Raw genomic sequence first — 25,202 nt, 5'->3', positions numbered from 1 at the left:
GGCCTAACTCATTTACAAAGTCCTGCCTTTAGGGTCACATGGGCATCATAACCCACACGTGAGATGCCCTCGGTCTCAGCAGCAAGACGGAGCCTTCACAGTAAGTAACCCATGCTCCATTTTGCAGAAGGTCCAGTTCCAATGCCTGGCATTTCCAGCTCAGCTGATCTTAGGTATCAGGACTAGGAAAAGTGAGGCCTTGGAAAGTTGCTGCTGGTCAGACTGGCCAGTGCGGAGTGAGATGGACCAAGGTGCTGGATCAGTGTGAGGCAAAGACACATATGCTCATCCGTGCTCTAGAGTTGGGGGCCGGGTGTGAAGGCAACCCTTGAGTCATCTCCATCCTCTGCAGCCTAGCTGTGTGGACTGCCAGTGGGCTTGGCTGGAGCAGGGAGATGGTCTATGTTTGGACTCCCCCCATCACTAAAAGCTTCACCCTCCCCAAGTGGTCACTGGGAGCAGAAGAAGGGCTTGCACAAGGGGGCTAGACCTCAGTGGTACAGCCCCTGCTTGGCACGCAGAAGCTCCCAGGCTCCATCCCTAGCACTTCCATCTCACGGGAGCAGGGGGTGGGCCGAGAGCCCCCGAGAGCTCTCAGCCCATCAGGGCAGGCTATTATGGGATGGAGGGACCAATGGTCTGACTCAGTAGGAGGCCGCTTCCTACATTCTTATCAGGATGCTGAGTGGGTGACCACGAGACGAGGGCTTTGCCATGGCCAGTTCCCTGGTGGCAGGAGGAGGAGGCTAGTGGGAAGAACAAAGATTGATCCTCTACAGCTTTACGGAAACAACAGCCTACACATCTGCTTTAGAAATGTATTCCGTCTCCCATGTTGCATTGCGGTGAACGCGTACACTGTTTGCAAACCAATTCTGTGCTCAGCGACCTCAGAGTCATTTCAGATGATGGACACACGTTCAGCTGCAATCTTGTTCCCCAGTCTACATTCCCCAGGCGGTGAACACCCTGGTTATGGGATTGCTGATGAGCCAGAAAGGCCCACAGGCTGAGGAACGGTGTCTGCTTGGGGGCCGGGAGTGAGACCAGCGACACAACCCGCCAGAGTGAAGGGGCTTCCCCTCCTTTCCTCCCCCCACCCCCATCCCCAACATATTGATGGAAATCTTAATATTTCCCCCCACCCTTCGACGTGGAATCTTTCTCTCTCTTTGAAATGTATCTCTGACTTTTAGAATCTTTTTCGTTTCCCATAACTAAGAGCTGCATGCGTTCCACGTGCGCACAAATATTTTCAGATTTCAGCACCTGGACTGAATTTGGCATTATGAGAATCTCCATTGGTTTTACGACATTTCAGAGTGTATTCTAGCCCCTAGAGATGCCGATAAAGGCTTAAGACAGAGCAGGCACCACCTGGCCAAATCAGAAGAGGGCTTCAGCTCTCAAGAGAGGAGCACCATCCAAGCATCATCCTTCCTTGCAAAGCTCAGAGCAGCTGGCACAGGACAGCCAGTGGCCTACTCTGGCATGCTTCACGTCCCCACCCACCCAAGTATGGGGCTCGCACAGCATCAGCTGTGGACACCAGGTGCACACCAGAGCTCAGCAAGTGGGCTCCAGACCCAGAACTGGCACCAGGGAAGGCGAATTTTCTCATGGCCACAGCTCACCAGAGAATGAGTTGGAGGCCAGTTCTGCCCAGCACATTAGAGCAAACTTGATCCTCCCTGGGAGGAAACACTGGTGGGGGGCGGGGGAGGAGATGAAAAGCCCGGTCCAGCAATATCTCTGACTGTACACTCCAAGCGCCCTTGCAATGTACACAGCATCCTCCCCCTCCATGGACGCACATGCTCAGCCAGCAATCATGACAGCCATTTTGCTAGAAGTGACTCAATGCAGCCACCAGCAGCCGTTTAGAAGGACATTCTCAGCAAGCCAAGGCCCTCTGCCAGGCTGCACCTCCCACCCAATGCCCCAACCAGCTGCTGCAGCAAAGTTAATCTAGAAAGAAAAATCGAGTCTCCAGTCCCTCTTCCTCTCGCTAGTTTGTAAAAACGGGTTCTGCTAACTGAGAAAGGATCTAACTCAAGGATCCCTGGGGAACAGGTACTTCTGATCTGGGGCCATTTTGAATCTCAGTGACAATCGCTTTGCTGGATCCACCAGGTAAGCAAGGAAGAGTTTATGTGGTGGTGTTTCAACAGGCCTCAACTAGGCTACCTTTGAGGAGTGTGCGCACACACACACACACACCCGACTCAGCTGCACAGAGGCTAGATCATGCCTGCCAGGAAAGGTGGGAGGAAAAGACCAATTGTCCCCAGCAAGCAGACAATGATGAACATCCAGAGGAAGATGCGGTCAATCACCATGGCAACGTACTTCCAGTCTTCCTTCACCTGCAAACACATGGGAAATCGTCAATGGTCTCTCTGGCTTAACTTTAACTAGATCTCTGATGGGCGGGTAACAGCAACAGGGCCTTTGGTGCTGCACCTATGGAACTCCCTCCTGGAAGGAGCTGCACCTAAGAAACTCCCTCCTGGAGGAGATTAGGGATGCAGAGGCAAGGCTCTTGAAGAGAGCTAAGGAGAGGAGAGCTGGTCTGGTGGTAGCAAACAGGACTTGTCCCTTTAGCTAAGCAGGGTCCTCCCTGGCTGCACTTGAATGGGAGAACTCTAAGATATTCCCCTTAGGGAATGGAGCTGCTCTGGAAAGAGCATCTAGGTTCCAAGTTCCCTCCCTTGCTGGCAGCATCTCCAAGATAGGGCTGAGAGAGATTCCTGCCTGCCACCTTGGAGAAGCCGCTGCCAGTCTGTGAAGACAATACCGATCTAGATAGACCAACGGTCTGTCTCAGTATATGGCAGCTTCCTATGCTGAATGTGTTCTAAGCAAAGGCCCGAGTCTTTTGTGAGCATACAGGTCAACTGTTCGCAAAAAGGCTCAAAGGCTCTAACCAAGTGTCCCCTTCCCCTGTCCCCAAAGTCAAGTACTGACCATTGCAAGGGAAAACCTTCCCCTTCTCCTAAGGAAGGACTTTGTGTCGGGGTCCTAGGAGCACCCGTTCCCACCTCCAACCCCAAAGGTACGTTCTTTGCTTTTGGACTGGAGGAAAAAGGGGCTTGCAGGGCTGAGGTGTTCAGAGGTTTGCTCAAAGCCGGCTGGAATAGGCTTGTGCTCATCTCAAATCCCCTTGCAAGAATTCAAACAGAGGCATCCACTTTGCTAGCATTCCTGCTGAAATGTTCACATTTATTTATTTAGCACATTTCTATACTGCCCCATATGCCAATCTCTGAGTGGTTCACAATCTAAACACACAATTAAGGCATCAACACAATTAAAACAACGTTGCACACAAGCATTTCAACAGGCTCCCTCACTTCCTGCTTTCAGGCAAGCTCTGGGAACTTTTATTTAAATAGGCATTTGGTGTTCGACTTCCTAGGTTATATTTGGTGTTGTATATTCGGTATATGCGGCTTCCCTGGAAGTCGTTTTTTACAGCTGCATTTTGATGAGACGTTCCTGTTTCAAATCGCCATTTTTAGTATCTCGTTATTGTGGGGGTTCCCCAGATGTCGGACTACAATGCCCATTACCCCTAGCCACAATGGGCTTCAAGATGGGTCATGGCTCAGTGGTAGAGCATCTGCTTGGCATGCAGAAGGTCCCAGGTTCAATCCTGCCTGAAACTTTAGAGTGCTGCCTTTGGCCATTGTGACAAGGAGATGATGGGAGTTGTAGTCCAACAACATCTGGGGACCCAAGTTTGAGAAGCCCCAGTGTCGGCCAGGGATTCTCAACGTTGGGTCCCCAGATATAACTGGACTTCAACTCCCATAATCCCCTGCCCCAGTGGCCTTTGGTTGGGGATTATGGGAGCTGAATTCCAACACCGTCTGGGGACCAAGCGTTGAGAATCCCTGGGGTAGACAATGCTGAGCTAGATGCACCAATGGTCAGCGCAAGGCACTTCCTATGTTCCAGACAAGGCCCCTTCCCTAGACGCAAGGTGGGGGCAAGGCCCCCTCCCTGGGCAGCAGCCTGAAAAGTCCACCGGCTGCTCCAAGAGGCTGTCAGAGCAACAGTCCCGCCGCCCAGCCCCGCCCAGCTCCTCTGATCCTGCTCGGTGCTGACTGACGTTCTGGCCCTTGGAGCTGTCCCAGGCCAGCCGGGGGTGCTGCGTGACCCTCAACAGAGACCCCCTGCTAGGGAGACGCACGGAACCGGTTCAGTGCTCCTTTTCCAGAGCGCCGACCCAATTCCAAATGCCGGCATCTGAGCCAGTTCGGAGGCTGGGGGGGGTTTCTTTGAGGGACAGGGCGGGTGCCTCCTACCTGCCCATCCCTGCCCCGCCACTTGCCCCCCGCTGGTGCTCTCCCCAGAAGCGTGGGCGCAGGGCGGCAGCGTTCCTCCTTGCAGCCCTGTTCAGCATCGCCACGCAAATGGCCGCCGCGCATGCGCAGGCTGAACAGGGCTGCAAGGAGGAATGCTGCCGCCCTGCGCCCACGCTTTTTGGGAGAGCACCGGCAGGGGGGAAGCAGCAGGGCAAGAGGCACCCTCCCTGCCCCTTAAAGGAACAGACACACCCCGCCCTCCCGGGAGTGCGCAGAACCAGTTCTCTGCACTTCCCTCGGCCCTGCTCAGCCCAGCACGGATAGGCGGCCTTGCGCCTTCCCAGGAGTTGTCTTGCTCAATCGGACCACCATCAGCTAGCCAGGGGGCTCTGGGGAGCTCGCGTCATGGCCCAGCCTAGCACGGGGGGGGGGGCCCACTCACCGTAGCAACTCCGACTCGGAGGCAGGACCAGTACTAGCCCCCGTCCTGGATCGCGACACCAGACTGGAACCTGCGGGGGGGGGGGGAGGCTCCAGGGAGCGGCCTAGTTAAGGCTTCCCCTCTGCAGGCATAGAGGTGGAGCCCGGGGGCACAGAAGCCTGGCTCAGAGATGCTTAAGGGCTCCGTCCACCTCCCAGAGGTGTTCACTTGGTCTTCTCTCCAAGGTCCTGCAGAGCAGCCTGGCCTGGCCTGTGCCCCCGCTCTGCCTCAGTTCGCCTCTGCCTCATGGGCAAGCAGGGCAGGGCAGCTCACCAGCAAGGCACAGAAGGGACGGGCGGGCCCTCCCCCTCCCTCCCTCCCTCCCCTGCTGTGGGAGCTCCCTCCTCTTTGCACTAGCATCCCTCCCTGCTCTTTCTCTCCCTCTCCTCCTCCTCCTGCTCCAAGTCCTGTTCCTCCTGCTAGGTTGTGCCTTTAGCCTTGCCTCAACTTGTCTGAAAGTCTCTAAAAACAGTGAGGCAAGGAATCTGGACGGGCATCTGGAAGGATTTCCTGGCTGAAAGAGCTCTAGGAGGGTGGGGGGATCTGCTGTGTCACGCAGTGGTGGGCTCTCCTGGTCTGGAGGTTTCCCCGCAGGGGCTGGGCAGGCCTCTGTCCGGGGTGCAGCCTGTAGGTCTTCCTACAGATCAGGGTTTCTCAACGTGTGGGTCCCCAGATGTAATTGGACTTCAACTCCCATAATCCCCAGCTCCAGTGGCCTTTGGCTGGGAATTATGGGAGTTGAAGTCCAATTACATCTGGGGACCCACACGTTGAGAATCCCTGCTACAGATCTTCCTGCACTGACTAGAAGACTTCCCAGGCTCCTTCCAGCCCAAGCATTCTGTGTGAAGGAGGAATTGTGCCGTCAACTGCAGAAGAACAACTGTGGGATGGAGTTATGGAGAATTGGGGGACAAATGAAGAGGGCTACACGAGGGTCATGGCAGGCAAGTGACGACATTGTGGCTGGTTGCTTCCTGCAGTGGTTCATGCTGGGCTGAGACCTGTGTCTCAATTCCAAGCCAACCTGGGGGCTAACATGAAGAGGAAGGGCCTGAGTGAGTCCCAAGAGACAGATGTCGCCAACAGATGGGTGGGGGAGGATGATACCCAATCAGGAGGACTTTTAAAGGAGAGGAGAGCTGGTCTTGTAGTAGCAAGCATGACTTGTCCCCCAAGCTAAGCAGGGTCCACCCTGGTTGCATATGAATGGGAGACTTGATGTGTGAGTACTGGAAGACATTCCCCTCTGGGGATGGAGCCGCTCTGGGAAGAGCAGGAGGTTCTAAGCTCCCTCCTTGGCTGCATCTCCAAGACAGGGCTGAGAAAGATTCCTGCCTGCAACCCTGGAGAAGCCGCTGCCGGTCTGTGAAGACAATACTGAGCTAAATACACCAATGGTCTATCTTAAGAAAGGGGCAGTAGGATTAAACCAATCACAAAGAACGTAAACAAGTGCCTCTGCCTCTGAGTCCCAGTTGCAGGGGAGCCACAGCAGGAGAGAGGGCATGCCCTCAACTCCTGCCTGTGGCTTCCAGCGGCATCTTGTGGGCCACTGTGTGAAACAGGATGCTGGACTAGATGGGCCTCCTTGGGCCTGACCCAGCAGGGCTGTTCTTATGTTCTTATGTTCTTAAGTGCTACCAAATTAGAATTGTTTGGTGGCCACCTCCAGCCTCAGGGGCAGCAGGATGCCTTCAAATACTAGATGCAGGGGAGCAACAGCCTCAAAGGCAGGATGCCTCTGAGTCCCAGTTGCAGGGGAGCAACAGCAGGAGGGAGGGCATGCCCTCACCTTTTGCCTGTGGCTTCTCAGGGGCATCTGGTGGGCCACGGTGGGAAACGGGATGCTGGACTGGATGGGCCTCCTTGGGCCTGATCCAGCAGGGCTGCTCTTACGTTTTTAGAATGCAGTTCCAACAAGAAACGGGTCTAAAAAAACCATGGATACCCACAACCAGAGTCACCATTTCCCACATGGTGTCCTGTGGAGTTTGGTCACCGTTCACTAGCATCGCCATTGGATGCTAGTGTCTCTAATAAAAATCATGCTGTCTGTGTGTGCAACTGCACCTGAGAAGATTCTGCATAACTACGAGGGTTTAATTTCTGCCTGTTTTCCTTCATGGCTCACGTGGGTGAACGGACTTGGAGGATCTAACCACAACTCTCACTGCTCCTCTGCTGAGGCACTGGCCATACCTCAGCAGACGAGGCATACTTGAACACGCATATAATTTAATGTCTGCATTATCATTCTGACTGGTCGGCCCTGGGTTCTAATCTAGCAACTCACCGAGAAGTCTGCATCCTCAGCCCGCAGGTGGTCGGCAATGTAGTGCACTCCTTCCAGGGCCTTCAGGATGCTTGGAGAGAGCTGCAGCCCCTGCTCAGACGACACGACGTCCTCTGGCTTGCTGGCTGGCCGCTGCACCAGCTCCACAAAGCCCCTTCCCAGGTGGCGGGCGCAAGTGTAGCGGTACTGGAGGCAGTGATGGCGGCAGGCGCCTTGGAGGGGCAGCCAGCCCGCGTGCACCCTCTCCTCACTGCTGTCCTCTTCTTCGGTCCACTTGTCGTCAATGTCCGTCTCCAGCCAGCACCGTGATGTACTAAGATTGGCAGGGGGTGAGTCGTACTGCCCAATCACCTCCTCACTGGCCACCTTGAGCCCCGGAGCTAACACTGGAGGGCGCTTCATGAAAAGCCAGCGGGGGATGAAGTCTAGGAAGACGGTGCGGACCCACCGCGGCATCTTGTGGGTGCTCGGCGACCGGTGATGGACGTTGAGGACAAAGACGGTGATGACGATGGAGAGGGTGACAAAGATCATGGTGAAGAGCAAATACTCGCCAATCAGCGGGATGACCAGGGAGGTCGACGGGATGATCTCGGTGATGAGGAGGAGGAAGACGGTGAGGGAGAGGAGGACGGAGATGCAAAGGGTGATCTTCTCGCCGCAGTCGGAGGGCAGGTAGAAGACCAGCACGGTCAGGCAGGAAATGAGGAGGCAGGGGATGATGAGGTTGATGGTGTAGAAGAGCGGCAGGCGGCGGATGATGAAGCTGTACGTGATGTCGGGGTAGATCTCGGTGCAGCAGTCGTACTTCTTGGTGTTGTACGTGCCCACGGCGTTGATGATGGCCCACTCCCCGCTCTCCCAGTAGTCCTTCAGGTCCACGTGGCGGTCCATGCTCTCCAGGTCGATCTTGGCCTTGTCGTAGGTCCAGGAGCCAAACTTCATTTTGCAGTTCTGCTGGTCAAAGGGGAAGAAGGTGACGTCAATGCTGCAGGAGCTCTTGTAGATGGCCGGCGGCACCCACTTCACGCTGCCGTTGGAGAAGAGGTGGGCCTTGGTCATGTGCGTCACGGCAAACTCCCCGTCAGCACTGCAGGAAAGAGCAAGGAGAGGCAAAGATGAAGGGGGAAAGGACCATTCCGCTTTAGAAACCACTGTAAGGCTCTCAGCCCCATAAAGTCCGGCCCCCACAACAAACAAGAGATGACCAGAGAGGACCTCAGATGGGTACCCACTTGTGGGGGGTGGATTCAGGGAGCCCATTGCACCTTGACTGATGTCCCCCAGCACCAGACCCACCAAAGTCACCCAAGAACCCCAGGAGCAGAGATGGCAACAAACAGGAACATAGGAAGCTGCCTTATACTGAGTCAGACCATTGGTCCATCTAGCTCAGTATTGTCTACACAGACTGGCAGTGGCTTCTCCAAGGCTGCAGGAAGGAGAAGGCTGCAGGAGCCCTACCTGGAGATGCTGCCAGGGCGGGAACTTGGAACCTTCTGCATGCAAGTGTGCAGGTGCTCTTTCCAAAGCGGCCCCATCCCCTCAGGGGAATATCTTACAGTGCTCACACGTGTAGTCTCCCATTTAAATGCATATCAGGGTGGACCCTGCTTAGCAAAGGGGACAATTCATGCTGGCTCCCACAACACCAGCTCTGCTCCTCCATCTGAGCAGAAAGCCAAAGCCAAAAGCACGGTGCCCCTCTGGTAGCATTAGGCCCCCCATTCCTGGGCTCTACCCAAGAGGCCCAAACCAACATGTGCTCCTGAGCATCCTGATAGGGTTGCTCAGTTGGTGCCCACTAGCTGCTGATGCAACCCCCTTGCCCGGATCAGCTCCTTCCTACCATGTGGCTTCTTAGCTGGACAGCTCCCCTGCTTGCTCCCTGACCTACTGGACAGCTCCCAGCAGGGTGGGAATCTGAACCACACAGCCGCAGTGGCAGTAGACGCAGGACACCACAGGATTAGCCCATTTCTTCCAGAGGGACTGTGGGCAAGAAGACCTCCAAGGCCCATGTTTTACCAATGCTCAGGTGTGTGTGTGCGCATATCAGCAAAACACAGCACACAAATAATACTGATGCCATGTCATCAGACATAGTCACATCAACACCAACAAATATTTATATACCGCTTTTCAACAAAAGTTTTCAAAGCGGTTTACACAGAGAAATAATAAATTGATCCCTGTCCCCAAAGGGCTCACAATCTAAAAGGAAACGTAAGATTGACACCAGCAACACTGTGCTGGGGGTGGAGAGGGCCAGTTACTCTCCCCATGCTAAATAAAGAGAATCAGCACGTTTAAAAGGTGCCTCTTTGCTCAGTTAGCAGGGGTCAACAGTGAATTTTTGTAGTATTTTAGTCACGTGCAGTGCAATGCATAACAACAAAACAGAGAGTGGTTATGGCGCAGATTAACTGAAAAGTGCAGCAAACAACATAGGCTCCTCAAGGCACTGTTCCCTCTAAGGTGTGTGCATGTGCGTGTGCTCACAAGTTTTTCGATGTCCACTCAGTTCATTTTAGATCCCGCTCCGGTTGAATCAGGAAGGCCCCCCACTCTGAATGCAGGTGTGAACACACTGCCTTGATACTGCCACCCAGAACAAAACTCATTCCGCACACAGATGAAAAAAAATTAGAGTTAAATTCTGAAGCAATAAAGAAACAGAATGGGGGGTGGGGATCCACTTCTCCCTAAAAACATTCCACAAAGTTCAGGTCAACAGACGCGGCTAAGAAAAAGGAACTGTGGTAGAGCTTCATTACCTTCAAGTACCACTTGATGGTAGCACACTATCAGGAAATGAAAGGCAGTCATCACACAAGGAATGCCTGGGATTAGATATTTATTTCTTGCACATCACCTGGGCATTTCCTTCAAGGCTGCATGTGACAGAATGGGTCTTTGTTCAGCCTAAAAACTCATTCAAGTTCCTTATCAGAACTTCCCTCAATTCCAAAAGCCATTTTGGCCTGGCCTGTGGTTCCTTTGTGGATTTCTTGTTTAATTTATTTATCTATCTATCTATCTATCTATCTATCTATCTATCTATCAAATTTGTACACGGCCCCAAGCTTTCGTCTCTGGGCGGTTAACAATAGCATAAAACAAGTTAAAAACATATAAAAACAGAACACTTTAACAATGTAAAAATCATCCACGAATTAAAACCTTAAAATTTTAAAGAACGGAAAAAGCTTGGGTGAAGAGGTGGGTTTTCAGATGCTTTCTAAAAATTGTCAGAGATGGGGAGGATCGTATCTCAGTAGGGAGCGCGTTCCACAGTCTCGGGGCAGCAACCAAGAAAGTCCGTCTCCGTGTGGCCACCAGCAGAGCTGGCGGCAACTGGAGACAGATCTCTCCAGACGACCTCAATGAGCGGCTCATAATGAAGAAGATGTTCTCTTAGATACCCAGGGCCTAAGCCATTTAGGGCTTTATAACACTAGCACTTTGTATTTTGCCCGGAAACCTATTGGCAGCCAGTGTAACTCTATCAACACACAAGGACTGACCCCTCCAACACACTGACCGCTAGTGTTTCTCACTAGCCTGGGCCCTCCGGTGACTCCAAGTATGCTTAAGTACCGGCCCATCATGCCTATGGTTGTTCCTACTGTTTGTTCCTACTGCTACTACCAGGGAGAAACATCAAGCTTTTGAAATAACTGTGATCAGAACCTAGGACGTTTTGCCTACCTCCAAGAGGAAGGCCGTAATTACCAGCTGGTTACCTCTTTCCCAAGCCAGACGCTAAATTTGCAAACTTTCCCTATAAAGGAAACAGCCCGTTTTTGAAGGAGTTAGGTGGGGTCAGTCATCAGTGGGACTCTTGAGGTTGCTGTTCCCAACATGTTTCTTTTGAGTTAGTTTTAGCTTTTTAAACTGAGACCAGGCTGCATGGCTCCTGGGAGCATGCAGACCGCCCCATGATGCAAGGTTTTGTTTTGTTTTATTTAAAATATTTCTCTCTTTTGTGTTCTGAACTGCAACTTAAGACCTAAGCCTCCTGTCTCTAACACTGAAAGGAAGAAAGGTATCTTGCTTGTGCATTTGAACCATTTTGCTTTGCTTGGCTGTAAACTGGCCTGCTTTTGATATCTACTTAAATAAACTAGCTTTTGATTGTTTTAAACTTGATCCAACTGGAAACGTGCTGTTCTGTCTCCCCATGTGCCTATTCTGGCTACACACTCTTTCAAGGGGTCTTAAGTAGGGGTGTGCACGGAACCGTCTGGTCCGGTTTGGTTCGAGGCCGGACCGGCCTCGAAAGGAACTGGGCCAGTTCAGTCCGGCCCCCCCATCAACCCCCCCCCGCAGAGGCATTTGCACATGCACAGCGGCCGCCAAAATGGCAGCTGTTCACTCTTACGGTGGCCCGGGAGGGCCGAAAAGGATTTACTTACCTGGCCACGGTGGTGATGAAGGCCAGTGGGGGGAGAGGGAACCCGCGCAGACCCCCCCCTCGGCCTCAGCAAGCCCCCCGAAAGGGCTAAAGGTAATTTATTAACTTAAAAAATTAAATAAAAAACAAAAAATTCACGTAGGTCCGGTTCCGGTCCGACGGGACCGGGGGGTTGGTTCGGTTTGACCCCGAACCCCCGGACCGAACCGCCGGACCGGTCCGCACATCCCTAGTTTTAAGGCCTTTTGGCCATATTTTGAGTTCATCCTGCCGGGGCGTAGAAAAGTTGGAGTGGGCCTGGGGACAAGATTTTAAAATGGGCTCCTCTCTGCAGATTAGCAAAGGAGACTTTCAACCATGCAGTGCGAGCCTATGTATGTTTCCTCAGAATTCCTAACAAATTCAGTAAAGTTTACTTCCAGGAAGTTTTTCACACGGGGCTTTTAAAGTCCTTTAACAAACATCTCCTTTGGAATGGAGGTGCTGTGTTCACATATCGGCCACATACCCCGAAGTCCATGCAAGTTATTGGGGAGCAGTTCACACACAATTCGGGTTTTTCACTGCTTGTTAGAGTGTAGCCTGATTTATATCTGGGGTAAAAAAAAATCCACTATTTGCATGGGTTTGGGGGGACAACTTCGGTTTTGCAATAAAGCCCCCCAGTAAACTAGCAATAAAGCCTGCTGTGTGTAAAAGTCCCAGGTTAGTGTGTGGAGAATTGCAGCTTCAAGTAGCAAATCTAACCACATTTAGCTGGAAGTACATTTCACTGACACCTAAAGGACTTACTAGCAAGGAAAGCACATCTACTTAAAAATAAACTCCATTGCATTCAAGTGTCTGAGATCCTTCCCTGGTAGGTAAGTGCATATAGGATTGCACATGCTCAGGGATGTAAAGCAAACCAAACTAATTTGTGCTACCAGCATATTTTGCTCCCTGTAGCAGACCAGTAAGTCCCACGGACTGAAGCAAGGAAGGTATGTGGGGAGAAATAGAGAAAAGAACAAGAATTAGCACCATTCCTCAGGAGAAAGGATGAGGGGGAGAATGAGGAATCCGCCTCTTCTTGGTAAAATTTCAAGACAGAAGAGACGTGTCGGGGCTCAAGGAGCTCCCGAAGTTATACCCTCCATCCTCAAAGTCATTCTCCTTGATCCCCAATGTGGAAGGAGGGCTGGTTGTGGTCTCTCACTGTACTGAGATAAAAACTACTCTCCGCAGGTGCTCAGAAGCAGGGCGGTCCCCAGTGGGGTGGGGGGCAAATCAGCATGTGCCGGGCCTCCTTAACATTTCATATAATTACAGAATCATACTGACTGATGACATACAGTGTAAAAAGTGTGAGTGAGGTTTTTGGACATGTCCAACCAACTTGGCCATATAGTGCATTTCTAAAGAAAAAAATTAAAGCACAACACATGCTTCACAGTTCTCACTCAGACTTTCTGGGTTGCAAAACAACTTGAACATAGTGCATTTATAAATGAATGAATTAATATAATATAATATAATATAATATAATATAATATAATATAATATAATATAATATAATATAATATAATATAATATTGTTTGTTCCAGAAGTTTTTGTAATTTTCTGCCATGAAACAAGCCACTTACAGGGCTTTTTTGATTGTTTTTTAAAAAATTAAAAAATATTTAATACCAGCAAATTCTCCAAACTGTTTCAAATTAAATATTCAGAGACTTCTCAATCTGCCCCCGCACCGCCACATCAAAGCCCTATGGCAAGCTGATCCCTAAATATCCTGGGGGAGTGTGTGTGTGTGGGGGGGGTAACCACAAAAAGGAATTCACATTCTACCTCCATTACTGGCGAAGGCTAGGCTGGCTGGCCTGGGCAGAAGGTCTGCAGAGAGCTGGGGGCGGGGGGGAGGGAAGCAGCCAGCACAGGACACTCTCCTTCCTTCCTTCCTTCCTTCCTTCCCTTCCCTTCCCTTCCCTTCCCTTCCCTTCCCTTCCCTTCCTGGCTGGCTGCCTGGACAGCTTCAGACTTCAAGGAGGTCAACACGGAGGTCTCTTTGGAATCCCTGCCCACCCACCGATCAGCTGAGAGGCGGCGAGGGAAGGAGCTGTAGCAGCTTGCAGGCTGCTGAGTGTGCCGGGCAAGCAGGAGAGAGGGTGAACAAAACAAGGGGGACTGGCTGAGGGGCCTTGGGGGCCCCCAAGTCTTGCCAGAACCTAAGGGGTATACTCATGGGTCAAATGGGCCATAACCCAAACTTTGGCTTTAAAAAAGCCAATCTGGCAACTGGCAAATTATTGTCCCCCCTTGTCCGACGGACCCTACACCCCTGTCACCCTGGTTCTAGATGGAACAGGGAAGGTTCTAGTGTTAGTTTTATCTCACAGGAGACTGGTAACAGCTCCACCGGAGGATTTTTAAATTAACCCGGGGGAGGTCAAGGGGCAGAAACCTCCTCCCGGTTCACCACATTGCACCTGAAATATTGCCCTTTGTCCCATAAACTGGGACGCACATCATTGACGACTACTGTGATTGCTGTGCTGAATGTGATTGCATAAGAGGCATGGCCACCTATTGGACATTGCCCGTGACATCCTTCCAAGCTTCATGCATTTCCCCCAGCTCTCCTCTCTGAAGCCACACCCTACTTTCAATAATAAACCCAACACAGAACCCAGCATTTTAACAGAAAAAGCCACAGCCATTGCTCAAGGCCACTTTGGTGACATTTACGTGGCAAACGAGACCACAAGGCCACCAGAACAGGCCTGCTGGGTCAGGCAATGGGGTCCCCAACAGCTGCTGGCCAGATGCTTCCAGCAAGCTGCCAAGCAGGGCACGGAGGCAATGACTTGCCCTCCGAATCTCATATCCTGCTTCTCAACATTTGCTTCTCAGGACTCCCAGGTGTGGGGAAGGACTGTAGCTCAGTGGCACAGCCCCTGCTTTGCATCCAGGAGTTCCGAGGTTCAATTCCTGGCAGCGCTTCCAGGTCAGGCTGGGAAAGACCCCAGTATGAAACTGAATGGACACAACCAGTCAGAAGAGGCAAGATGGACCAAGATGGACCAACGGGCCACATGAAGCAAGCATCTTCCCATGACCGTTGATAAAGCCAGCAGGAATCCTTTCTCCCCATTGCTAGGGTGAAGGGCTAAGAGCTAAGATAGTTCAGTGGCAGAGCATCTGCATTTCATGCAGAAGGTCCCAGCTTCAATCCCTGGCAGCCAATCCAGATAGGGCTGGGACAGATCCCAGGCTAGCTGCAGCCAGTCAGAGTAAACAATACTGACCTGGATGGACCAGTGGTCTGACTCAGTTCAGGGTAGCCCTCTGAGTACTATGTAGGCGTCACCCACATAACTAAAATCTGCACAAAATGTACACCAGAAGGGCGGACGCTCAAGTCTGCTTCCAAGAAAGCCCTGTACACTTAGCAAACTCCATCTAAAACACTTCCAGTCCATATGGTCAGAAACCCCCAGTTCAAATGCAGCCTCTCATTTTCCAGCTGTGAAGCACCAAAGTCCCAGTCTCTTGGGAAAGGTCACACACACACACACACACACACACACACACACACACACACGGATCCCAGATCTCCTGGGGCTATTTGTGGTTATTCCCTTGGCAGGAGTGTGTGTGTGACAGAGAGAGAATAACCACACAGCTGCTCCCGGTAGCAGTCTCACACTGAAAATGGTGCTGGACAAATGATGATGGTGAGGCCTGTCTCCGATGGACTGCTGCGCATTCACCCCTCCTGGCCTGTGTTTTAAAGAGTGTAAGAAGAAAAGCCCAAGTCCCTTCCCCTTCACATGTTCACACCAGCTTAACCACCTACTTGTTATACAGCACAATGTCCGGGATCCAGATCATCTCGGAGGGCACCCGGATTGAAGTGACGTTGTCAAAATCCACCGGGTTCCACTGCAGTTTGTAGTCATTCCACTCCTGAGGGCAAGAAAAGGACCCTTAGCTGACTCGTTTCCTTACGTATATATCCATTACCTGACCTACTGCACAGCACCCTGCCAATGGAAGAGCAGGGCACACAGGTGGGTTCCGTGCTGATCAGCTCCAAATCACTCTGAGACCGACGGGTCCCTCCTGACCTACTTTCAGCCGACACCCACGGTAGGGGACCGCTTCCCAGCAGCAGGAGTGTATCATCTGGGGAGACTCGAGGCAGTTTTCAGGGTACAAAACCCCAACTCCCTTCCTCCTAAGAATGCCATCACCTGTTGGACTACCCAAAAGCAGGACTTTGTGCTGGAGCCCAGGGTGGAGGATCTAGAAGGCTGCAGTCTCCTGGTCGACTGGGTCTGTCCTAAATGTTGGGGTGCACAGGCATGCAAACTGCACCTCAAGTTCTGAATGTGACTCTGTGTGGCATAAGGAACTGGGAGCCATCAACCAGCTTCAGCCCTGGACTTGGAGAAATCCCGGGTTGGATCCAGGGGGTGCTGGATACAACCAGCAGCCACACTTTTATGGGTCTCACGGAAGCAGAGCCTAATCCCAGACTGTTTTGCAACACCAGGATTCTGGAGCACACCACTCAGCCCATCACCTATAGCTGCTTGAGCCAGTAAATTGGGGCGAGGGGAGCGGGGCTGTGCTTTACTCATAGTCACCTGCTTGCTTCTTTCCCATCAACGGAGGCTGCCTTCCAAGATAAGCAATGCCCTTTCCTTCTTGGAGGCACATCCAGAGGCACGGTGAAAGGCAGAGGAGCCTTGTACCTCTATTGCAATTGGCCATCTGGCCTCCTGGGGGATCTTCCCACCCCCAGGCCTTGCTAGAGTGCAGTGGCTGCGGTGGCTGCTGCTGGGGGTGTGGAGACGGGGGCAGAGGGGGGAGGAGGGAAGAGAGCCAATATAAACATTTCTGGGACATGTCCTTGGGCTCCAATCCTATGCACCCAGGGAGTAAGCCCCAATGAGTTCATTAAGGCTCTACTTGGAATAAACTGTATAGAATTGGCTGCAGTTTTTTTCAGATTTGAAAATTAAGCCATATAAATCACAAACCTGTCCAAAGGACTTATGCTGAGGACCTCTCCTTTCAATACTACTACCTTAAGTGGAGCAGTGGGGAAATGCTTGACAAACAAGCAGAAGGTTGCTGGTTTGAATCCCCGCTGGTTTGTTTCCCAGACTATGGGAAACACCTATATCGGGCAGCAGCGATATAGGAAGATGCTGAAAGGCATCATCTCATACTGTGTGGGAGGAGGCAACGGTCAACCCCTCCTGTATTCTACCAAAGAAAGCCATAGGGCTCTGTGGGCGTCAGGAGTCAAAATTGATTTGGTGGCACACTTTACCTTACCATCACCCACAAAGGGAGCAGGACATAGAAGAGCCAACCAACAGCAAACAGAAAATGGCACAAGGACTCTAGAGTGGTGAAGCTCCTTGACGATTTGGGCAGAGGCACATCTAGGGACAATAGCGCCTAGGGCAAGCACTGAAATTACGCCCCCTGTCCAAACATCCGACACCCATCTTTCAGATAACTTTACCATAATATCAGCTGAAAAATACAGGTCGAGCTCGTTACTCTTTTAATATTTCAAAAACTATTTAGCAGCGGACATAGCCAGAACAAAAAACGCTGGAAAACTACAAATTTCAGTATTCTGGGGCTCATGAAATACCCAAATACTATGTGGAGGTGTACTTGGAAAACTAAACAGAAGTGCCTGTCTAATTCTCTACTGTGCATTGTAGCATCACTATTACATAAGCTTTAAAAATAAGTGTAGAATTTGACTTTTCCCAGATACTCTAAAATAATTAAAGGATATGCAGAGTAAACTGTGTCACTGCTTAGAGTATATTCTACTATTTCAGAAAGACCATTAAAATGAGAGAAATAGAGCAAGAAACTCCCAGTGGGCCTTAGTACTAAGGATTTCACACTGATTCAAAGATAAACTCACCATTAATAGCCATATTATTAGGACATCACATTTAACTCACTTATCACAAGAAGCAAAGTAAGAGCAAATGAATACAATCCTAGCTCATAAGCTTCAGCTCAGTATTCACAAGCCCTGATTCTCTGTACATAGTGCCAAACTGAATATGTGTACAGTGACTTATATTAATTAAAATAAAAAGAAATTTACCTGTAGTCCCTTCGGAGGTCCTCCTAAAGGCCGTGGGGTGTGTGTGTGTCTGCAAAGGTTCTCCCTCCCCCCACTGGCCTCGCAGGGATCATTTGAGCACGTACGGTGGCCATTTTTAATTTTTTTTTTTTAAATGGCCGCTGAAAACAAAATGGCCACCATGCATGGTCAAATGGCCTCTGCGAGGCCGGGATTGCCTAGGGCCTCATGGAGGCCATTTGACCATGCACGGTGGCCATTTTGTTTTTGGGAGGAATTTTTTTAATTTTTTAAAAAATTGGCGCCGCCCCCCCTTCAAGTGGCTCCTGGGGCACATGCCCTGCCTGCCTCACCCCAGATACACCCCTGGATTTGGGACTGGCCTGGTTACCCATGAAGAGAAGGCAATAATCTCAGAATTCTTAAAAAATAAGAAGAAATATTTCTGCCTTAGACACACAATTCAGACAGGAGAAGTTTGAAGTTGTCCAGTTTCAGTTAAAATGCCTGGTTTTATCTGGAAGCCATCACCCCCCTCCCTCTCTTTGACCTTCGAGAGAGGAGAGAGAGTAAGAGAAAGAGAAGGTTGCTAGCAGGAGGCTTTGCTTCAAGTCCCAGAAGAAGAGGGAAGGCGGGTGGCTGCTTGCTTGTGAGTAAGAGAACTACCCAGAGGAAATGCCAGGCCACCATTCTCCCTCACCTCCCTCACTTCATGCTCTAGATCTCTGAATTTTTCCAAGATTTGCCAGTGGCATTTTTTAAAAGAAAAAAGAAAAAGAGCTCCCAGCAAATGCTGGAGGACTCCAATGACTCCTGAGGGCTTCATCAGGGTGCTGAGTGAGGAGAAAAGGGCTGGCTTCCCTCTGGAGAAAGCTAGCCAGGGCTCCTCCCAGTTCTGAACTCCCTTTGCTTGCAGACTGAGAGCTCCCATTTTGCACACCAGAGAGTCTGCTCAGCCTGCCTAGAAGGGTCCTGGGAAATCAGATGACTGGGCTGGCCTTGATTGTTGGCTATTGGTCAGAATAGGTGCCTGTATGCTATTCTGATTTCTGATTGGTTAGGGGCTGGACTAACCCCTGCCCACCCTTGTGGTGGGCGGAGAAAAGAAAAGCACATCCTGATTGGTGCTGAGGCACTAATATGCAATTTGGGTAGTGACTAAGTATGGTAATTACTTCATTTGGGGGCAACGGATCCCACTGAACACCCTAAGAGGGAGGAAATGGCTTTACAAAGGAAGTTAGAAAAAGACCAACAGCCAGGGCCATCTACTGGCAAGCAGTGGAAATGCAAGAGTCACATTCAAGCAAGAGAGACACAAAGAGAGATAGACAGAGACGAAGGGATGGTATGTTTGGTGAGAAAATGGGGAGCTGGCAACGCCCTCTCTGCCCCAGATGAGGAGCCTCCTCTGCTAGAGTGAATCCTTCCCCCTCACCTGCTTCAGCCAAACATTCGTGGTCATCATTTGGTTCTTCTCATCCTTGGTCAGCAGAGGGTGTTGGAAAGAGGAGGAGGAGGAATGGAAAGGGTTTACTGACACGGAAATAAACAAAAACCATCAATTCCCATCAAGGCAACCCACCCCGGAAAGAGGGGGGAACAGAGTGTGATGCTGCATTCAGTTTACAGCCTGCTTTTCTGGAAATAATTCTGCCTGAAGCAAAAAAAAAAAAAAAATTAAGAGCAATAATCCATGAACACAATTAACATACAGGAAAAACAACCATTAAAATAATAAAGGAGCATCATCAGACTAGTAGAATCTCAAAACAGCAGAAGTTTAAACATGCAACACTCATCTAAGGGTCAACATACACATTAAATTAAACCACGGGTTCTTGAATTTGAGTCCCCAGATGCTGATAGACTACAACTCCCATCATCCCTGGGCATAAGGCTACTGCCGCTGGGGATGATGGGAGTTGTAGGTGGCCCATCTGGGGACCCATGTTCGAAAACCCCTGCATTAAATAGTTGTTGTTGTTGTTGTGTGTGAGCTTGCATGCAGGTGTGTGTCAGCTTGCATACAGCCCTCTTGTGGCGGGGGAGTGATAGGGATAGACTCAATGTGAGGCCTCTGTGAAGAAGGCCAATTCCATGCTAGGGATCATTAGGAAGGAGACTGAAAATAAAATGGCTCATATTATCATGCGTTTATACAAAACTAGGGTGCGGCCACACCTGGAGTACTGCATACAATTCTGTTCACCACATCTAAAAAAGGACATTGTAGACCTGGGAAAGGTGCAGAAGAGGGCAACCAAGATGATCAGGGCCTAGAGCACCTTCCTTATGAGGCAAGGTTACAACACCTGGGGCTTGTTAGTTTAGAAAAAAAGACGACTGCAGGGAGACATGATAGAGGTCTATAAAATCATGCATGGTGTGGAGAAAGTGGATGGAGAGAAATCCTTCTCCCTCTCACATGACACTAGAACCAGGGGTCATCCCATGAAATTGATTGACAGGAAATCTGGAACCAACAAACGGAAGTTTTTTTTTTCAGCCCTCCCCAGGCCGGGGGAAGTTGTTTGTGTGAGCAACCATACTGTCCCTTTCAGCTGTCCAAGGAACTTCTAATGGAGATGGAACGAAGGTTACTAACTGACTGATGCTATTCCTAGAGCTTCCCATCCAGTGTTCCCTCTGAGAGGGATTCCCAGATGTTGTTGACTACAAGTCCCACAATTCCCAAGCAAAAGCCATTGCAGCTGGTATGCTGGGAGTTGTAGTCAACAACACCTGAGAGAACACTGTTCTCTCAGAGAAATTGCATCCCCTCCCAACCAATATTTTTCACCAGATCATGCCATTAACATCTCCAAGGGTGGTTTTAAGCATCACATGGAGACATCCAATTCTGGGAGATTCCAGGCCAATCCTTCAGGGTTGGCAAGCCTAGATGGGACAGAGAGGGATGTCCCTGAGGTCAGTTTCAAGGTCCAGGAAAATCCATTTGGCCAAGCCAGTTCTTGAGGAATCCTGGTCCCAGGTGGGTAGTGGTTCTATGAGAAGCACCAGAAGTGCTTCTTCTGAAATGCCCCCCACAACAGCTGGAGACAAGTGCTTTTTGAGACTGCTGAAATTTTTCTGTAAAAGGGAGAGGCACGTGAGCACACACACACCCCACATGTTGTGAGACTACAACCCCCATCATTCCCAGCCATAATGGCCTTCAGGCAACGAGAGCTAAGTCCCACAAAATCTGGGGACCCAAGGTTAGCTTAGTCAAACCATCAGGTTTACTTTGAATACACTGCTTCGCATACCTACCACATCAATCAGCTGAGCAATGGAGAGGCCAAACCGGACGATGACGACATCAGAGGTGTTGCGGACTGGCCTGGACCACTTGTTGTAGGCAGAGAACAGGTGCTTGAAGAGACGCTCTTCTGCCTGGGTCTGCGTCCGGCCCTGGACAGATGCTGAAGCGACAGGAAAGAGTCAGACACGGGCCAGCTAGGCACAGGCGAAGGCCAATGGCATGGCCACTATCAAGGGCCACCCAGGGCCACATGCATTGGACAATTAAGTATAATCAAAGGCTGAAATCCGAGACTGAAGGCAAAGTGCAAATGCTGAACTCTCACCAGCTATTTAAACTGTAGCAGACCCTTAGTCTAGCTAGGAGAATCGTGCTTGTTCTGGATGGCAGCAGCTGTCAGGGACGTTCCCACACTGCTACTTAAGATGTTTGGAGTAGAGATGTTGGGGACTGAACCTGGGACCCAGGGGTGGAGCCAGAGCTGTGCGGACAGGTCCAAAGAACCTGGCCGCCACTCCCTGCGGAGCCACCCCATCTGCCCCCCGCATCTGACACAGGGGGCGTGGCCATATGTGGTAACAGGGCTGCACAGCCCCATTCGCAAGGTACTTCAGCCAGCGCGCTTCTCACAAACGAGACCATGTGGGTCAGTCACAGTTGTGTAGACATGGCCCCGTCTGGCTGGGAACGCATCTCAAGACAGGGAAAGGTGCTCCCAGCCAGGCTGGGAACCCAGCGCTGGCTGAAGAGCCTTGCGAACAGGGCCATGTGGCCCTGTTTCCACATATGGCCACTCTCCCTGTGGTGGATGTCAGACACAGGGGGCGTGGCTAGGGAGCCTAGGGGCTGCCACCGGCGTGTTGCACCCATGCTGCCGCCGGCTTCTTACGTGCCTGCTGGGACCTTCTGCATTCAGGATAGGTACCCAAACCCAAGGGGTTTCCAACCTTTTCAATGGCTTTGGCCATTATGGCTGTGGATGATGGGAGTTGTATTGCAACCATATCTGGGGAGCCAAGATTGTAAACCCTGCCCAGCACTATGAGCTCTTCCCAGACTTACAGTGCTAGATGTCTACACCAGCTGGAGACTTTAAGGCACTTCTCAGAATTGTTTTCTAAAATGTTTTCCTTTACAGTTGAATTTATTGTTGGCTGTATCATGAAACAGCAAGTAACTGTATATAAAATTGTATTGAAGAATATTGTATTGAAGAATATTTAAGCATTTTCGTATGCTATATTGAAACCTTTTAATGGAGACCCATTGTCAACAAAATACTTGGCAAACAACCAATAAAAATATAAAGCAGTATTTTAAAACAAATCTTAAATACAAGATACAATGCTTGAAAAAAGGAAACAAATTTGAGATGTTTGTTATTTATCCGAACTTGTTTCCAGTCCCTTTAAGCAATGCAAGTTTTTCAGAGATTAAATTGCTCAAGTTGTGCCTTCTGGGCTGTGAATCATTCCAGCAAAAGAAAATAACTGTTCTATGGGACCACTTGATGTTAGACTTGTATTATATTTTTTAAAAATAGCCGTCTGACAACGGGAATCCAGCATACTAATGTGCTTGGATTTGTCCTGCAAAAATTGGAGTATTTCCAGCTTTTTAAAGACTCAATCAGATCAATAATTCCAAAACAACATAATACCCTATTTCTTTTTGCTGTTTGCTATATTTCTCCATTCTCACCACCTTCCATGGGCATCTGCAGGCTTTGGGGGGGGGGGCATACACAAAGTATGTCAATAGAAATCAAAACACAAAGGATGCATCCAATGTTAATCCTGTGTAGAGCAGACCCACTGAAATAACTGAAAGTTAGTCGTGACAAAGGCTGGAATACTATAGATGTGGCATAGTCAAATGAACAGCAAGCTGTATTTAAGGTGAAAGCATCCATCATATGGTCAAACCATATAGGGAGGAGAACAATTCTTTCCCCCCAATCAATCCGCTCCCCCCTTTCCTCTCTATATGCTATTCTTGAAGCACTGGGAGCAAGGGGGGTGCGTTGTTTTACAGGAGTGACTAAGAAGGATTCCCCTAAACCTGAAAGCTAAAGAAAGCTTCTCGTGTGTATACAAATCAAAAGGATTTATTGTATAACCTCCTCCAAATAAGAAAATAAAGAGTCTAACTGCCCCATAAGCCAATGTGGTGTAGTGATAAGGTGGTCGGATGAGGACTCCAAGAAAGGATGGCTTGTTTATGATTCCCCTACCAGCTTGCGAGATTTGAACCAGGTACTCCAGGCTGACAGAGATCACATCCTTGGCCACAACCAGCTTGCCAATACGGAACATTTTGCGAAATCATCAGTCTATGCTAGGGATGTGCATGGAATTGGTTCCGGGCATTCTGGGGAGGATGGGGGTGGGGGGTAAAGGAGCAGGGGAGGCGCTGTCTACCTGCCAGCCCCCAGCCCCCCCCCCCCGCTTTCCCCTTGCCAGCACTCTCGCAAAAAAACAGGCACGTGAGGCTGCAGCCCGGTCAGCATTGTGACGCAACTGACCGACGCGTGTGCGCATGCAATATTATTCCATCTGCAACATTATTACCGTATTTTATGGACTATAAGACGCACTTTTTTCCTCGAAAAATATCCGCCAAAATTCAGGTGCATCTTATACTCGTAACTGCGTCTTATACTCGTAAGCCTGCCCAACAGGTTCGGGGGGGGCTATCCCCCGGCAAAGCCTGTACTGATGCTAAAGGAGGGGGTTGGGGGCAACCCTCTATTAACCCTGTGCCACCTGGGGACTGCCACTCCAGCTAACCCTCCGCCACTTGGGCCGTGGACTCCTCCTCCTCCCCCGATGAGCTGGTGGCCTCCGAGGATCGTGCCACCGCAAAATCTTCCAGCACCTGGGCCCTCTTGCACTGCTGCTGGGCCCTTGCCTGGTCCGCAGTGGCCTCAAAGGCCGAGTCAAAATGGCGGCCGTCGCTGTGCGTGCCTGCACGCGCTGCAGCAGCCCTTCTTCGAGTCGCCCGCTCCCGCAGTGGATGGCCCTTTGCCCAGGGGAGACACGGTGGTCTTGGGCGTGGCTGAGGCATGCTTGGTGGCGGCCATGCTCGCAGCGGAGTGGTCCGCTTTCGCTGTTTGCGCCCTCGCTTTCTCCATTCTGGGCCTAAGGCCCTGCAAACAAGGAACTCTGCTCTGCTCCATGGCAGAAGGAAGGAAAGGACAGAGCGGGGCGCGGTGGGAGGGCTTGGAGGGAAGATGGAAGCGAGAGGAGAAGGAAAGTTCAGAGAAGTGAAGAGGAGGACGACGACGATGACGACGACGAAGAAGAAGTGGGAGGGGAGGAGGAGAAGGAAAGTTCAGATGAAAGTTTTCTGGGATTTTAAGGGTCTGTTTGGTTTTATAAATAATGGCAAATGTTTTTTTTTTTAGTTTGGCTTTGTAAACTATTGATAACAGTTTAATATGTTAAAACTCTGAAAAACTGGTTTAAAATTAAGGTGCGTCTTATAGTCCGTAGCATCTTATAGTCCATAAAATACGGTATTAAGAACATTTATAAACGACTTTTCAGCAAGCCAAGATCTCCAAAGAAGTTTACACAGCAAAAGAAATGAAATAATAGGGATCAGAATTCTGGCCTGGTTTACATGCTGTAGTAAGGTTGCTTATCATTAAGGTATACAACTGGCAAACCTCAACTTAAGATGCTCTGAGTTAAGACAAACGGCACTTAAAATGCTGGTAAGTTGCCCTTTTGTTTCAGCTTTACAACACGTGCCATGGTAAGGGAGACTCCGCTAGATGGCAGAGATGGGCAGTCTCTAAAATACAAGTATTTAAAATAAGTATTTTCAAGATTGATTTGTGGGTTTTATTTTTGTTGTGCATCGCCCAGAGATGTTTGGATGGGGCGGTATAGAAATGTAATAAACAAACAAACAAATAAATAAATGCATACATACATACATACTTTTGTATTTTGTATCTAAAATACTTTTCAGAAGAGTATTTTGGATCTAAAATAAATTTGCCCAGGTATTTTGCTCTCCCCTCTGAGGTCTGCTAAGCTCTGACATTGTGTACATTCAGGAGAATGGTGAAGACGCACCTCTTTACCCCGGCCTTTGACTAGAGATGGAGTGGTTCTTCCCCTCTCAGGCACTGGGGTTTTTTTTTACTGTATTTTTGATTTTATGATGTTGTATTTTAATTATGTTTTATATTGGTTTTATTGTAACCTGCTCCGAGACCTTTGGGCATAGGGCAGGCTAGAAATGCAACAAACAAACAAACAAACAAACAAACAAATAAAATGTTGTATTTTAAAAATACATTGCCAAAAC

General features: G+C 50.0%; 1 protein-coding gene across 1 annotated transcript in view; it reads right to left on the bottom strand.

Annotated features, from left to right (window-relative positions):
• Positions 1-266: 266 nt before the first annotated feature.
• CHRNA2 (cholinergic receptor nicotinic alpha 2 subunit) overlaps positions 267-25,202 on the bottom strand; it is a 48,213-nt gene continuing 23,277 nt past the window's right edge. Inside the window, exons 3-7 of the mRNA XM_053249623.1 lie at positions 20,891-21,042; positions 19,053-19,097; positions 15,344-15,453; positions 7,088-8,177; positions 267-2,366 (exon numbers count right to left, since the gene is read on the bottom strand). Coding sequence (XP_053105598.1) covers positions 2,241-2,366; positions 7,088-8,177; positions 15,344-15,453; positions 19,053-19,097; positions 20,891-21,042 — 1,523 coding nt within the window. The 3' untranslated portion in view covers positions 267-2,240. The remainder of the gene's footprint in view (positions 2,367-7,087; positions 8,178-15,343; positions 15,454-19,052; positions 19,098-20,890; positions 21,043-25,202) is intronic.

This window comes from Hemicordylus capensis, chromosome 1 (assembly GCF_027244095.1).
Source record: "Hemicordylus capensis ecotype Gifberg chromosome 1, rHemCap1.1.pri, whole genome shotgun sequence".
Lineage (NCBI taxonomy): Eukaryota > Metazoa > Chordata > Lepidosauria > Squamata > Cordylidae > Hemicordylus > Hemicordylus capensis.
Note: the sequence above shows the minus strand (reverse complement) of the source record. Positions and strands in the feature narration are given on the sequence as shown.